This window comes from Podarcis raffonei, chromosome 8 (genome assembly GCF_027172205.1).
Source record: "Podarcis raffonei isolate rPodRaf1 chromosome 8, rPodRaf1.pri, whole genome shotgun sequence".
Taxonomy (NCBI): domain Eukaryota; kingdom Metazoa; phylum Chordata; class Lepidosauria; order Squamata; family Lacertidae; genus Podarcis; species Podarcis raffonei.
Window position 1 is genome coordinate 89,153,118 of NC_070609.1, and position 16,573 is coordinate 89,169,690.

Genomic DNA, 16,573 nt, shown 5'->3' on the forward strand with positions numbered 1-16,573 from the left:
TCCACACACCAACTGTGGGGCCTATATTTTCTTGAGAAAACCATAACTTTGGTTTTCTGATAGTTTACGACCATGTGTTCTCTCTGGCAATACACTGAGAATTCTCTTATCAATCTTATTAGGCCCATTTTTGTTTGGGATAAGAGGACTGTGTCATCAGCATTTAATAGTACAAAGATCGGTTTTGAGGCCAGTTTAGGGGCATGGAACTCTGGAGATGTTAGGCACTGGACCATGTCATTTATGTATAGGTTGAAGAGTGCCGGAGCTAAAATGCATCCTTGCTTGACTTTCTTTGTGGCTGGTACGGATCCTGTAAGTTGGCCATTTGTAGAGCAATGCACTTTCAGCACAGTGTCTTTATAAAGGCAGTTAATCAGATATAATAATCTTTTGTCTATGCTTGAGGTGTTCAGTTTAGGCCATAGTCTTACTCGTGAGATTGAGTCAAAAGCAGCTTTCAAATCAATGAAAGCAGCATACAGCACACCGCGAGATTGCTTGGCATATTTATCTATGAGGTGGGTTAGGATGAAGCAATGGTCTATAGTAGATCTGCCTTGCCTGAATCCTGCTTGCTCTTCCGCAAGGATAGCCTCAACATCAATCTAGTTGATTAATTTATTGTGGAGGTGTTTTGCATATAATTTACTAACTATAGGTAAGAGGCTGACAGGTCTGTAGCTGGCCGGATCCGAAGTAGGGCCCTTTTTGAATATTGGGATGATTGCCGCAATGGCCCAGCTGTCAGGGAGTAAACCAGAAGAATCAATGTGAGAGAATATTGCCGCAAGCAGAGGTGTCCACCAGTCAATATTGGACTTGAAAAGTTCTGGGGGCAGGTGTTCAATGCCTGCGGCTTTATTGTTTTTTAGCTGCATAATTAGGTCTTTTACCTCAGTCGTGGACACTGGGGCCCAAGCTGGTAAGTTTTCTGGAGATACTGTTGGGTGATTAAGCTGAGTATCCTGGTCTAGGAAAAGGGAGCGGTAGTACTGCGTCCATTCTTGGGGTTTGACAGTACAAATTGGCCCACTACACTCATGCTCCAGTAGGCCTGATATGGTACACCAGAAACAGAATGTGTCCTTGTTGTGCGAGGCCTTTATTAGGCTGTACCAGGCATTTCTTTCAGCTCTGCAAGACAGAGAGCTTAAAAGCTCTTTCTGTGCTGGGGAATACCCTGTACAAAAATAGCTTTTAAGCTCTCTGCATTCTGTGCATTCAATTTGTTCAGTTTTAGCCAGCCAGCCTTCAGCCAGGTAAAGTTGAAACTGCACATGTTACCTGTACACAATAAATCGTTACCTGTACACAGTTGTGAGTTACCTGTACACAATAAATCGTAGCTATGTGTGTTAGAAAGCTCCCATGATTATGAATACTTATTTAGAGATAAGACCATAAGATTTAAGCTCATTAAAATATTGCAACGTATTAGCCACTGATAAGACAGGTATACATAACAGTTAACGCACTATGTTGCAAGCACATTAAGAGTTAATCTTGGGAATAAACTTCACATCACATTAATATGAGCACAACCCATACCTCCCACATTATTAGAAAGGAAAGGAAATCCCCTTAACTGCTTTATAAGTCAATGCTTTTTAGAGGTCAAGTCTTGGTTTATGGTTGTGCTCCCTTGATGGGCACCTCCTGATGGGGGGATTTGGCCTTCCCAACTCATTTGTGGTTGACACCTTTAGATTCAGTGGGTTGGGAATGGCAAGAGCACAGGTCAGTAGCTCCATTTGGCTGCTGTGGACAGCATCTGAAATGCCTTCCTTTGTGTTCATTGCAGCCGGACCTGCGCATGTCAAGGCAAGGACCCCAACACCTGCGGTGCCTCTTTCTCCTTCGGCTGCTCTTGGAGCATGTATTTCAATGGGTGCAAATACGCTCGAAGCAAAACGCCCAGGAAATTCAGACTTCAGGGAGACAACCCCAAAGAGGTTAGTGAGACACCCACCGCGCCTCCCTTTGTTTTGCTTGTTCATTTTTCAAGGGGGATTAGGGCTCCAGGGTTCACCAGAATCTCTTAGGGGGAAGAGCAATGATATGGGATTCTGGCAAAGTTCATGTGAGACTTCCCCAAAAGTAGGCTGACCAAAAAGCAGCTTGCATTTGGTCAAGCAAGTCATTGCTTCCTTCTTGTAAACGTGAAAGGGCTGGAAAGTAGCCTCTACAAACCATACCAGAAATAAGTGGATGGAAAAAGTTTTGGAATTTGTCCTAATGGCAAAAATATTTAAGAACTGAAGGAGGGGGCTGCTGGCGGCACTAATAGGGAAACTGTATCACGAATTGTAACCATTGTACTGATTACTCCAGAATTAATTTCTTGCTTCCTCATTTGAAAGGTGTTCACAGTTCTTATAAATAATATAGGTTATTGATCACTATGGATCCAACTAAGTTCTGCTCAGAGTAGATCAAGTGAAATGAATGAACCTAAGTTTGCCATGCCCATTAATGCTGGTGGGTCTACTGTGAGTAGGACTGGCATTTGGCTACAACTCTGTGATGCTAGCTTTTAATATTTGGTAGAAAGGATTGGGTCCTGGTGAAACGCTTGGAAGTATTACCCCTTGTTTTGGAAATGTCCTTGCCAGCAGTAGTTTTTGATGCAGCTCCTTTGAAGTGCTTTACTATGGATCCATTAAAAAAAGGTGAAAGGGTTAGAGGCTATTGTCCTGTAGAAAAGCCCCTGCTTTGTGTGCAGAAAGTCCCAGCCTGAATGAATCTCTGGCATCTCCCATAAAAAAGGATCACAGGCGGTGACAGCGAGGTAGGAAATGAGTCTGGGCCTCAGGGAGATGCTGTTGGCTGCTGGGCATAGGAGATTGAACTAGGTAGTCTGACTCATCAATGAGCAGCTATGACTCTCCCATCTCTCACTGCAGGAAGAAGTTCTCAGAAGAAGCTTCCAGGACCTGGCCACAGAAGTCGCCCCACTTTATAGGAGGCTGGCACCCCAGGCCTACAAAAATCAGGTACCTGGAATGGCCCACTGTACAGCTCTTGTTATTGTTGTGCTGCTGATTTAGGTATAGATCCCAGTGGTTCTCAAACTTTTTTCTCTGGGCCATATTTCAGAATAAAAGTTTGCTTGTGCCACACTGAATTTTTGGCCGGGGGTGGGGTGGGGACCAGCTTCTAGCAGTGCTTGACTGGTAACGCTGAACACATCTACTTGATATGCTTATGGGACACCCAGAAAGGATAAAACAATGCAGCTACATAAGAACAGAAGTCATTCCAAAATATTATTATAAAGGACCTCTTTGATATGTACCCCACAGTGAGAGGCGTGAGCTTGCAGCATCACTTGATGCTCTTGCTCTCATGTTAAAAGATAGCTATCCATATTCTGCAATAAATAAGTGATACTATACAATACTGAAATGTTTTAATGTTTCTTTGATTATCCTCAAATCTTCCCACCACGCTTGCCATCCTCTCCTGCTGGTGTGTCACAGCCTTTAAGAACCATTGACCTATCCTGTCTATGAGGCTGTTGCCAAGGTCTCTTGCGGGAAATGCTCTGATTCGTTGCATACTGGTTTGACTGGTTTACAGCAGTCTTTGTCCAGCCTGCTATCTTCGAGATGTTGTTGGAAGTCAACTCAGCTCCCAAACATTGGCCAGCACTGCCTGGGGCTGATGGAAGCAACATCTGGAGAGAACCAGATTGGCGCTAGAAGAAGGCAGTATGAAAATATTGAGCAAACAAAAGATGGAGCCCAGGGTGGGGCTAGGGAAATGAAGGTTCAGGTCTTTGTGTAATCATAGAATTCTAGAGTTGGAAGGGACCCAAATGGCCATCTAGTCCAACCCCATGCAGAGCAGTCTTGTTTTCAAGGACGGTCCAGTCTTGGACTGCAACTCGCATCAGCTCCAGGCAGCATAATGTTGGATTCCAGGGCAGATGGGAGGGTGGCTTTGGTGGCTGGGGCTGATGGGAGTCCAAAATGTCTGGACAGCACCAGGTTGAGAAAGACTGCAGGAGTCCATTGAAAGTGTGGCTGTTGCTTTGGTCTTGGCCCTCAGATTTTAGCCCTTTGTCCCTTTGCAGCTCTAACAAATGCCCCTTCTCCCAGCTTGTGGAAAGCTGTCCCAAGAGAGGCATGGCTAGCCCCATCTTTGCCCACTTTTAGATTGGAGGCAGGGGCTTTTACCTTTCCCCAGGTTTTTGGTCTCTTCTAGTGGTGTGGGAGCTGTAGCACTGCCTCCTCTTCCTATCTAAAGCTATGTTTTTAGCCTTTATTTGTGTTGCTGTGTTTTTACTTGTTGTTTTTATTTGATTTTAATGTAAGCCATTTGAGTTGCTGCTGCTGCTGTTGTTGTTACATTTACATTTATTTATAGCCCGCTTTCTCCCAGGTGGCTTACACAAATTAAAACGACACAGATAAATACAAAAATTTAAAAATGTATGAAAGACAATTGTTACAAAATAATTAAACTCCATCTGATGTCAACTCCAGGGTAACTTCAGTATCGTCTTATTTTTATTCTACTCCTGACTGTGTTCTGTAGGGAGAGGGAGGGTTAGGGAAATTAGGTGAGTTTTTCTTGTTTTGTTCAACTTCATGCTTTGTATTAAATAATAATAATAATAATAATAATAATAATAATAATAATAATACAGGTTTTAAAAGTTACATATTAATATAAACAAACAAAAAAACCATACATCTTTCCCAAGGTACTGCTGTCATTTGAGTTGTTGCTGTCTTTTCTCGTCAGGTTACAAATGAGGATATAGCAATAGACTGCCGGCTTGGACTGAAAGAGGGGAGGCCCTTCTCTGGTGTGACAGCGTGCATGGACTTCTGTGCTCACGCTCACAAAGATCAGCATAACCTTTACAATGGGTGTACTGTGGTAAGAAAGCATCATCACTCATTTTATTAATCATTCGTTGCATAAATGATACAATAACTGCATTCATTTTCTTCAAGGAGCTCGAGGTGGCATACATGATCCCCCCCCCCCTATATTTTTATCCTGTGAGGCAGGTTGGGCTGAGAGCCAGGGAGTGGCACAAAGTCACCAGGTGAACTTCATGGCTGGAGGTTTGAACCCTGATCTCTCCCAGATCCTAGTCTAACATTCTAACCACTACATCTGGCTCTCATTTTGGTTTTAGTGTGTGTGTTTTTCTTTTTTTCTTTTTGCATTTCTCTCTGGAAAGTTCCACAGGGGTGGCTGTCTTAGTCTGTTACAGCAAAGATACTAAGATTCTTGTAGGCCGTTCTTCACCAACATGGAACTTTCCAAATGCTTTGGACAACTGCTTCCATCACAGCCAACTTAAGATGCATCTGACTTCATGCATTTGACTAAATGAACTCTAATGCATGGAAACTTTCTGACGTAATCCACTTGAAGGTGTCACTGCAGTTGTGGAAGGAAGAGTAGGGGGCTTGTTGGCCAAGCAAATATACTTTGTCTTTATTGTGTGAAAGTGAAGCAGAAACTGAAACGCAGCTCAGGGAGACCCAAATTAAAGGAGTGCATGGCTTTTTAAGACAACCTTCGGCAACCTGGTGCCCTCCAGTTGTTTGGCTACAACTCTCCTGGTTGGAGCTGACGGGAGTTGTAATCCAGCAGCCTCTGGTGGGCACCGGGTTGGAGAAGGCCACCTTAAGGAAAGGAAATATGATGCCTGAATGAGGATGGATGGATGGTTCTGTGATCCATGTCATGTTTGCTGGTTGGAAGATTCATGGAGGAGAAGGTTCTTGATGGCCACGATACATGATGGCTCTGCAGTTGGAGGCAGCAGTGCTTCTCTAAATACCAGCTGCTAGACAGCACAGGAGAGCAGAGTCCTTTTGTGCTCAAGTCTTGCTTGTGGGTTTACCCTTGGGGCATCTTGTTGGCCCCTGTGAGAACATAATGTGGCCTAGATGGGCCAGTGGTCTCATCCAACATATGTTCTTTTTTAAAAAAAATAATATTTATTGCTTTTAAAGATTACAGAAAAGGAAAAGAAAAAGAAAAAATACAAAAGAGAAAAAACAAAAAAAGAAAAGAAACAATACAATACAATATATAAACAATACAAAACACAACCTAAACACATTAAACTAAACACATTAAAGTAAACTAAACAAAACCCTAACCCACCCTAACCCTAAACAAAACAAAACAAAAACCATTTAAAAACATACATCACACCTTTTCCATACTCTTATCTTTCATTCCCTTGTTTCCTCGACTTCCTCTCATCTCCCTTTTTGTATTCCACTTCTATTAATTGTTTCAGCAAATCCTTTCCATCTTTCTCTATTTTCTATCATATTATAAATATCTTAACATATTTTTTAACCTTATTTTTCATTAAAACTAAAATACTTATATATGCTTAACTCCTTATAACATTTCTGCTAAGGCCTTAAAATTTCTTTCCACCATTTTTCTATCACTCATTAATTTTACAGTATTTCTATATACCGTATTTTTCGTCCCATAGGACGCTCCGTCCCATAGGACGCACCTACTTTGGGGGGGGGGGAATAAAGGAAAAAAAAAATCCCTTTATTTCCCCCCCCCAAAACCAGGTCGGGGAACAGTGGGATGGCGGCGCTGCGCCTCCCCGCTGTCCCCCGAGCTTGTGGGGCTGGCCGATGTCTGCCCGGCACGAGGGGCGCTCTGCTAAAGGGTGCCCCACGCGCCGGGCGGCAGGCTGCGGACACCTGTGCGAAGCACGGGGTGTCCTCCGGAGGGCGCTCCATGCTCTGCGCTGCAGGCTGCCGCCGGCAAGCCTTGCGCTCCCGGGGGGAGTTCCCCCCGGTGCGCAAGGCTTGCCGACACCTGCGCGAAGCACGGGGCGTCCTCCAAACGGCGCTCCACGCTGCAGGCTGCCGCCCGCAAGCCTTGCGCGCCCGGGGGGAGTTCCCCCGGCGCGCAAGGCTTGCGGACACCTGCGTGAAGCACGGGGTGTCCTCCGGAGGGCACCCCGTGCTCCGTGCTGCAGGCTGCTGCCCGCAAGCCTTGCGCGCCCGGGGGGATCTCCCCCGGGTGCACAAGGCTTGCGGACACCTGCGCGGAGCACGGGGCATCCTCCGGAGGGCGCCCCGTGCTCCGCGCTGCAGGCTGCCGCCTGCAAGCCTTGCGCACCTGGGGGAACTCCCCCTGGGCGTGCAAGGCTTGCGGATAGCTTCCTGGAGCCTGGAGAGCGAGAGGTGTCAGTGCGCACCGACGCCTCTCGCTCTCCAGGCTTCAGCGAAAGCCTGCATTCGCCCCATAGGACACACACACATTTCCCCTTCATTTTTGGAGGGGAAAAATTGCGTCCTATAGGGCGAAAAATACGGTATAAACTTTAAATTCTCCAATCTTCTTCCACCATCTCCTCTCTCTGGTTTCGGATTCTGCCAGTCCTTTCCGTCAATTCCATATAGTCCATCAACCTGGAGATCTTATGTCCGAGGCTCTTAACTCTTTTCCAGGTCCCTTCTGCAGGTCTTCTTCATATTCTTTAATGCCAAAGAGCAGATCTCGGGAAGACTCCAACCTAACAATGCTTTTATTCCTTCTGGACAGGTCAGCCAAATTTCCATAGTTAAAGCTAAGGTCCAAATTTCCATAGTTAAAGCTAAGACATGTTTCAAAATTCCTCCAAATCCAAAGGCCCTCAGAACTCCAATCTCCTCCAGACCCAAGTCCATGTCCCAAAAGTCAGTTAATCCCTGCATAGAGGGATCTTTCCAACTTTCCTTCTTCCGTCCAAGCCGGGATCCAATCCTCAAAATCTGGCTTTTTCTAGATTCAATCATAGAAGGCCTCAACTTGTAATCCTCAATTTGCTTCTGTAAGACTGAGGGTCTCGCTTGTATTACTTTAGGCTCAACAACCACAGCTTTCTCTTTCTCCTCCACAATTTGTCCTGCCAAAGTAAATTCTTGTACCAAGTCCTGAATTATTTCTGTATTGGTGTTCACTTTTTGTCTCCAATTAGTCACTTTTTGTTCCAAGTTGTCAATTTTAAAAGATATGCCATCCGTCTTCTTATGAAGCTGTTCCAGCGAATAGCTTATCTTACATAATACCGTCACAATGGCTTCTCCTGTCAACATTTTAAATGGTCCAAGGTCAATCTCTGGTTCTCACAATTTCTTATCTTGCAGCTGGTGATTCCCAGTTACACTCCTGTAACAGTTTCAACGGCTCCCTCTAGAGGGAAACAGTCTCCACTTGTATCAATCCTTTCAAACACAACTCAAGCCATAAAGATAGTTTCAATTTTCAGTTACTTTTCCTCCTTTTTAAATGCAGAAGAGGACAATGGAAACAGTATCTTTCTCTTATTTAACTAGCTGTCAAAAATGTTCTGTTCGCAGTCAATGAACTCTCCCAAAACTTCACTCTTTCTGGCAGCCCTTTTCCAGGTTCAGAGCAGTGGTAATTTGGTTTTTCACTCTCTCCTGCAGGCTCGCTAAGTCCAAAATTTCCCCCCTGTTCTCCTGCTTCCAAGGGGGGTTTTGTAGTTTTAACCGATGGAAATTTAATCCTTTGCCAAAAGCTTTCAAAGACTTTAGCTTATAACGTCTTTGCTTCAATCTATTTACAAAAGAGGAAGGCGGACTTCCTGTTTAAGACCATCCCCGTTTCGGTGCCAAATTAAGGTATTTAAAGATCCAATTTTCCGTTCTACTCACGGGTAGTTGTTTAAAATCCAATTGTCCACAGGAAAAAGTCAGCGCTCTCCAGCAACAGCAGTGCGGCTTCACTCCGTGAAAGAAGCAGTCAATTCGAAGCACTGCGCCACTCACCCCACATTGCTCCGGATCCCAAAACAGGGTTTCCCCGCGAGTAGGGGAGGCGCAGAAGGTGCCAGCCGAATCCCAAGTTCACAAGCTTCTCCCGCTTGTGATTTCAGAGGGTCTCCGCCTTCGCCGTGGCGGTCAGACCCTGCTTTCCACAGAGCAAGTTCCTCCCGATCGGAGGAGCTCCGCCATTGCCGGAGGCGCCAACCTGGAAGTCTCCCATCCAGCATATGTTCTTATGTTAGGCATTCAGCCATATACTCATGGTGTCTCGCTTTAGCATTTATTTATTTTTTAAAGTGTTTCAATATGTGCTTCAAAAACCCATTTCTAAACACATTTTCTTTCAAGATACCACTTTTTAAATGGCCCCATTGTAAATGTTGTGAGCCAAGGATTGTTTTGCAATATTCAGAGCAGTGCAAAATCCATGGGGTAGTGGTGTTCCAATCTGCACACTTGTCAGGGAAGGGCCATGGCTCACTGGTAGAGTGCTGGCTGTGCAAGCAAAAGCTCCCTGGCATATCATTGGGGGATGGGAGGCACTCTTGTCTGACATCCTTGAGATTCACTACCAATCAGCACGGGCGCTACTGAGCTAGCTGGACCAATAAGGCTACTTCCTCTTTCCCATGTTCTACATCAGGTCAGCTCATATCAGGAAGATGGAATTTCTCCACCATCCCTAAGATACCTTGCCATTAAAAACAAAGCAAATAGGTCTTGAGGAATTCAGATTGAGATTACAGTGGGGGGGGGGAGCTGAGAGGAGGGAATGTGTGCCGTCCCCCCAGTTTGCTTAACTTGTAGAAATAACCCCCAAGCTAGAGGGGTGCTGGTGGTTTTCAATGGGAAAACAGTATGGGAGTTAAGGTTAACCCTCTGCCTGCCATATTGCCCACTCTAGGTCCCTTCCCACTCTAATAGTGTTGTCTGGCCACTTCTTTAGGTGTGTACCTTGACAAAAGAAGACAATCGTACCACTGGGAGGATCCCTGAAGATGAACAGCTGCATGTCCTTCCACTCTATAAAATGTCCCCCACCGATGAGTTTGGCAGCGAGGAGAATCAAGCTGCCAAGGTGGGCACGGGGGCAATCCAGGTTCTCACCTCCTTCCCCAGAGAGGTGAGGAAGCTTCCTGAGCCAGCCAAGTCTTGCAGGCAGAGGCAGCTGGAAGCCAGGAAGGCAGCTGCTGAGAAAAAGAAAATGCAGAAGGAGAAGCTGATCACACCTGAGAAAATCAAGCAGGAGGTTTTTGAGATGCCACCACTTCAGCAGGATGCAGGTGAGGGCAACAGGGGTTGGAAGCTGAGAAGGCCACTTGTCTTGTGCTTTTGATGTGCTAATCTGGTTAGGTTTCTTACGCAGCTGCTGTTGGGATGCAGTCTGATCAATAGTTTTCAAAGTTTCTGCCCTTTGGGAATGCTTTATTAATCAATGTCTCTGTTGAGGCACTGCTAGGCACAAGCAAAGGATTCTGGGACATATTCTTGGGTGCCAATCAGATTATTAGCTAGGCCATTTGGGCCTCACCATTTTCCTGTGCAACCTGTGTACTCTCTATCAGCTTTTTCCAGCTTGGGACCCTCCAGAAGTTTTGGACTACAACTCCCATCAGCCCTAGCCTGCACTGCCATATCGGCATGGCTGTGCTGGCTGGAGTTGATTGGAGTTGTAGTCCAAAACATCCAAAGGGCATCGGGTCCGGGAATGCTACTTTAGAACAATATTTTTTGAGTTAGTTGCATGCCACCCGACTTACTCCAAAGGCACCACCAGTTGGAAAGCACTGCTAAAGAGCATGACAAACAAACACTTTCTGCACAGCTTAGAGGAAGATTGGTAATGGTAGATGAGTCATTCCTGGAAGATTGCTGTCCTCAATTACTATTTTCATTTGTAAATTTCATTTCTATTCCACACTTCCTCCAAGCAGTTCAGGTCAAACATTCATGGTTCTCTCCTCATAAGAAAGAGCCCCTGTAAGGAAGTTTAGGCTGAGAGACAGTGACTAGCTCAAGGCTTCCTCTGGCTTGAGTGGATTTTTGAACTTGGGTCTCCTAGTCTAATACTCTAGCCACTATACCACAATGACTTTCTCATCCACATTCTTGTTGATGAATCTCTAAAGCTGCCAGGAAAGCAGAGGATTTCATGGAACCTAGGTTGATGATGATGATATTTGCAAATTCAACAAAGAAAAAAAAAATAAATTAAAGAAGGGGGAAAACAAAAAATAAGCATAATCATAATAATATACTAATAATACCAATAATAGTAGACCATTCACATTGTAGATACAGTTACCATCAGCACACAAATCTTAAAATGAAAAATATAAGTTAGTACAAGCCATCCAGATGTCCAAGTAGGTAACCATATGAAATTGATGCCTATATGAAATATGTCAGAATGTAGCCAGGACTTTAAGGTAATTATGTAATAGACCGTGGGTGTTTATCCTTCTGGGTTTGAGTGATAAGCCTCTTAGGTTGTCTTAGTTTTGAAATTATCAGCATTGATAATTAATTATGGTGTGAATGACCACTGTTGGTTTGGGTGGCAGAAATCCTGTTCAGAAAGCTCATCTTCAGTGCTGTGAGAAGCCCCAGGGCAAGAAGCGAATGGCATGCTCCATAAAAATTCTGGAGCATCACAACTTGCTCCAGTGTTCTCTTTCCTTTGTTTTTGTGGTGGGGACTGGATTGTAGCACTGCTGCCCTCATCACAGGATTTGTCAGGAGGATTTTGCAAAGGAAAATAAATGTGGTTGGAATGTGCTTTGCAGGATGATTTGAGATTCCCTTGCCCATACCCTTTCTGTGGGGGCAGAGATAGATCCATGATGCAACACTAGTGATGTGTCTTAGGCCGTGCAGTCATACTGTGCAAAGGCCTTGCACAAGTCAAGTGCACAGAGAGAGAGGATTTCTCAGTTTTCCTGAAGGTGGTCAAATTTTGCCACTTAGGAGGATAGTGCAGACCATCACAATGTGCACGTAGCCACTTGGTTACGTTTCCCCCTCCTAAATGGTGTTCTTAGACACTCAGGCAAGGGACAGAAAGTCTGCTAGTGTAAACAGAACACTAGCCAGAAGAGTGGTTCAGATCTTCAAAGGTCTTGTGCCAAAGAAGCAATCTTGTTTCTGCAAATTAACATTGGTTCTTGTTTTGCATCTGCAGATATGGCTTTGAAAAGTGGACATTCCCAGCGGTCAGTCAAACCTTCCATCAAAGTGGAACCTCAGAACCACTACAACACTTTCAAGTACAACGGGAACGCTGTCGTGGAAAGCTACTCGGTGCTGGGGAACTGCAGGCCCTCTGACCCATACAGCATGAACAGTGTTTACTCATACCATTCCTACTATGCACAGCCTAACCTGCCTTCCATGAATGGGTTGCATTCAAAGTTCTCTCTTCCATCCTTTGGGTATTATGGATTTTCCAGCAATCACATGTTTCACTCCCAGTTTTTGAATTACGGTGACACAAGGAATTCACCCTGGGCAGGCACCAGCTACGAGAAGAAGCCTGATGTCCAAATGTTGCAAAATAACTTGAGCCATGGTTACAAGAATTCTGACCAGTTAGATGAAATCCCACCCACTGTACGAAACAAAAACCACCACCAGCGCACCTACGAGAGATCCAGCAGGTATTCAGGCAAGCCCACGGCTGTGCCCCAGAGGTGTAACTCTGTCCCTGCAGAAGCCCTGTCATTTGCACAAAACACAAACTGCTTCAATCACCGAACAATCAAGCAAGAGCCAATGGACTCTTTGTCACAGATGGAGTCTTTTCAGAGAGCGGCTGCTATTAATGGCCAAAATCCAAATCTGAACCTATCTGATTTGTCCATGTCATCTCAGAATGGAGGCCCAGAACAACAGTGGAGCCCTTACAAAGTCAACAGAAATGAGTCCCCTTCGGACAGGACTAGTCATGCTGAGAGCCCTTGGAACATGTTTATACCCAATGACAATGCCAGCGTTCTCAATGCAAACACACAGAATAAGTCCAGCTTGTTTGGTTCCCACTCAAATGCTACCAGGTTACCACAGTCCCACCTCTTGGAAAAACAGTGGAATATGTTTCCTACAGAAGGACAGCCTTTGCCACCTGGCCCTGATGTGCTGGGGAAATCATGGAGCCCTTGCAAAGTCAACGAGAACTCTTCAGCCTTTTCAGTGAATTCAAACCTTCAGGAGAAGCCCTGGAACTTGGGGCAGCTGAATTTTGGTTCCATCAAGGGGAACTCCAGACTTCAAGATGAACTTTGGGGTTCTGCCAAAGCAGATGACAGGCGGACTCCTACACCGGGCACAGGATTACCCAGCAGACCATGGGCTTCCTTTGGCTCATTGCCCTCTGTGGCATCAGGTGTGTGTGGGGAGAAGCCATTCCCTTCCTTGAAAGCCGATGGTGGTACAATGCTTCTGGATGCTGGCCAGGAAGAAAGGCCATGGGACTCATTCAGCTTAGATGACAGCATGGAAGAGACACCCGAAAAGAGCATCAAGGAGGAAGAAGAGGAGGAGGATGAAGAGGTGTGGTCAGACAGTGAACACAACTTTCTGGATGAGAACATTGGCGGGGTGGCAGTGGCTCCGGCCCACGGCTCCATCCTCATAGAGTGTGCAAGGCGAGAGCTACATGCCACCACCCCGCTGAAGAAGCCCAACCGGTGTCACCCCACACGCATCTCCCTGGTCTTCTACCAGCACAAGAACTTAAACCAGCCCAATCATGGACTTGCCCTCTGGGAAGCAAAGATGAAACAGCTGGCAGAGAGAGCCCGGGCGAGGCAGGAGGAGGCAGCCAGGCTTGGGCTCCAGCAGGACATCAAAGCCTTTGGCAAGAAGCGGAAATGGGGAGGCAGCTTGGCCACTGAGCCCCAGCAGAAGGAGAAGAAGGACACTGTCCCAACCCGGCAGGCCCTGGCCATCCCAACAAACTCAGCTATCACTGTGTCCTCCTATGCCTACACCAAGGTAACTGGGCCGTACAGTCGCTGGATTTGAGCAGAGCGCAGCTGGCATGGGGCCATTTTACCTCAAAGTCTGCAGCACTGGAACACAGTGCTGGTTTGTGGTGCTTTTTCCTTCGTGTGTCGGAGAGAAATACGAAGCCAGGCCAAGTGTGACATTTCCAGTATATTATCTGCACTTGGGAGTTGAGCTGAAGAAACTTATTGCTGTTAACATTTTTCAGTAATCTAAAAATATTTATATCTGTGCATTTTTAATCTGTACATCATGATAATGGCAAGAGAAATTTGTAGTGTCCTTTCGCAAAGGAGAGCTTTTTAATTCCATTCCAAAATACACATGTGTATATTGGATTTTTAACAGAAATTATTACAACTCTGAAGGGGATTATGTGACATAGAAGCAAAATTTAAAACTCAGCTGCACCCTAAGCCAATAAGAATCTGCACCATCCATCACATCCAGGTGGGGTAGAAATCTCACTTTAGAGACCTCCCAGAAACCGAGACTTACAATTAAAGTAATTGTATAATTTGCTGTGTGATGGTTTCTTAGAGATTTAGTAGATCTCTTCCAGGAAGGAAAAAGGTTGGTGGAAGAATTAAGTAGAGAAGACAAGAGACTACAAATAGGCAACAGTTTCCACCTCATTGGTTTTGAACAGAGCATAAAATTTTGTGTGACACTTCTCTTAACTTGGGAGGGGCCCCCAACAGAATAGATGGATTCACACAGTGGGGAAGCTGTAAAAAGGTGACCCAATTTGCCTGTTTCAATCCTCAAGACAACTGAGTCTGCCTAGAGCATCTGAGGGGAGCACCAGTCCTCTGGCATGAGTGCAGCTGGCACACGTTGCTGTCTGTGTAAAAATTATGTCGTTTAAACCACTGCAAAGTCAGGTTTGCTGTGAGCTAGTGGCCTAACTTTAACCAGTTTCAGAGGAGGTGGAAATGAAAAGAATGAAGATAAAGATATTATTTCTGCCACTGCATGAGGTTACGTTTTTATTTAAAGGCAAGTTCTTGAATGAAGTTCTTTTGCCAAGGCAAGAGGCAGCGGCTGTGCAGCCTGTGTAAAATTAAGCTAGTTTAACTTCTCCATTAACTGTTTTGGCATAAATATCTTTCCCAGTTAAATTCATGAAGGAAGGAACTGAGAAAAGGACAGATTTAAGGAGAAGAGGTGGAAGGGGAGGTGGGGAGGACTGGGTAGAAGAGAAGCATCATTAAACAATATTTGGAAGGTGCCGTGTTTGATTTTCATGTCTCTCACTCTGTGGGACTCACAGAATAGCACTTAGCAATGTTTCGGTTCTTGCCAAATTTCTCATACAGTGTAACCATCCACACTTAATTTTTCTGTAGGCTAGGCCTGACTATTTTGAACTGATGTCCGCCTCACTTTTGAATCTTTTATTCTGTAGTGGTAAATGGAAAGCCACTCTGGAAACAAAAGAATCTCGGGCTGAGCTCCTGTATCTTTAAGAAACCATCATGGCAAACCTCTTTTTATCATCTCTGGTGCAGAGTCCAATGAAAAGGAAGGACACAATAGATCTCCTTTGTGCTGTGTTTTCAAAAGGTGCATGCTTACCAAATGAAACTGTCCACACACACCAACCTTTACATGTGGACATTTTCAAATGCAAAAAATGAAATTGGCTTATTGTAAGTTTTATTTTCTTTTTCTTGTGCCATTTTTTAAAGAGGAAATATCAACGTTATGTGATACCTGATTACTGCAAAACAGCTGGTGCTTTTAAAACTTTGAATCACAACTTTTTAAGGTTAACCTCCCTTTCCCCATCAGTAATGCAAGTTGTCTTAAGAATAGCTGATTCACGTAAGTGGCTACACTCTCTGAAGCCAGGCCTCCCCTCGACAGAAGCATTGTGTTGCTAAAATGATGATAGGAAATCTTCCCTAAATTAGGATGAAATTCACTCTAATTCAGAACCCTTGTACTATTTAAACTACACCAAAAAGTTTACTTATATCAGGGTTGGTTGTTGTTGTTTTTATTTTAAAAATCTTAATAGGACAAGGCTCAAGGACAGAAGTGTTGTGTAAGAGGAAGTTTGTGTCTGTGGTTCTTTTCCATATTGTGTGAATTTCATCCTTCACTGGGAAAATGTTAATGATGAAGTCCCTGCTGGGCTTTAGGTGCTCTCACAAAATTTGCTCAGAAAATCTCCATGAACTTCCACTGGAATTGGGGGTAGAACCTTCCAGCCTTGAGGCAGCACCTTCAAAGCGTCTCCTCAAAATGGGTGCCATCTTCAGATTGGGTGGCGGCAACTCTTTTGGCAATGGGTGCAAGAGTATTTTGCTGCCTTATACTACGGGTCTTTCTGTAGAAAAAATGGGAGGTCTGACTCCTTCAGCAGAGTAGGTCCCCTATGGCTTTGATAAGCCTGTGCATGCGATTTCTCAACACTGCAGAAGGCCAGAAGATCAAACACGTTTGAGATCTGAAACTGATTATTCCTTGGCCACCTCCTTCTGCACTTAACAGGTGCCTTTTGAGAGAAAAAAATGGCTTGCAAATTAAAACCTGTACATAGCATTTTGTTTACTAGGGAACCTTCTCAATCCTCACGTGCTGGAACAGGAAAAAAACTAAACAAAACCAGGATCTCTATACAGCATCCTGAGTGTTTTATGTGGTTCTGATTTTAAACTGTAAATAGAGAAAGATTTTTTTAAAAAAGCACTTTCACCAAGATTTAAAAGAAAAAAAATTACCCAATAACTTGAAGAGCAGTATGTTTTAAAACAGATTATTGCGGGAGAAATGTAAAT

At 44.7% G+C, this 16,573-nt stretch overlaps 1 protein-coding gene across 1 annotated transcript in view; it reads left to right on the plus strand.

Moving 5' to 3' along the window:
• Positions 1-14,759, plus strand: part of TET3 (tet methylcytosine dioxygenase 3) — a 110,094-nt gene extending 95,335 nt beyond the window's left edge. Inside the window, exons 7-11 of the mRNA XM_053401462.1 lie at positions 1,805-1,955; positions 2,907-2,996; positions 4,753-4,890; positions 9,730-10,066; positions 11,965-14,759. Of these exons, the coding sequence (XP_053257437.1) occupies positions 1,805-1,955; positions 2,907-2,996; positions 4,753-4,890; positions 9,730-10,066; positions 11,965-13,805 (2,557 nt within the window). The 3' untranslated portion in view covers positions 13,806-14,759. The remainder of the gene's footprint in view (positions 1-1,804; positions 1,956-2,906; positions 2,997-4,752; positions 4,891-9,729; positions 10,067-11,964) is intronic.
• Positions 14,760-16,573: the final 1,814 nt, after the last annotated feature.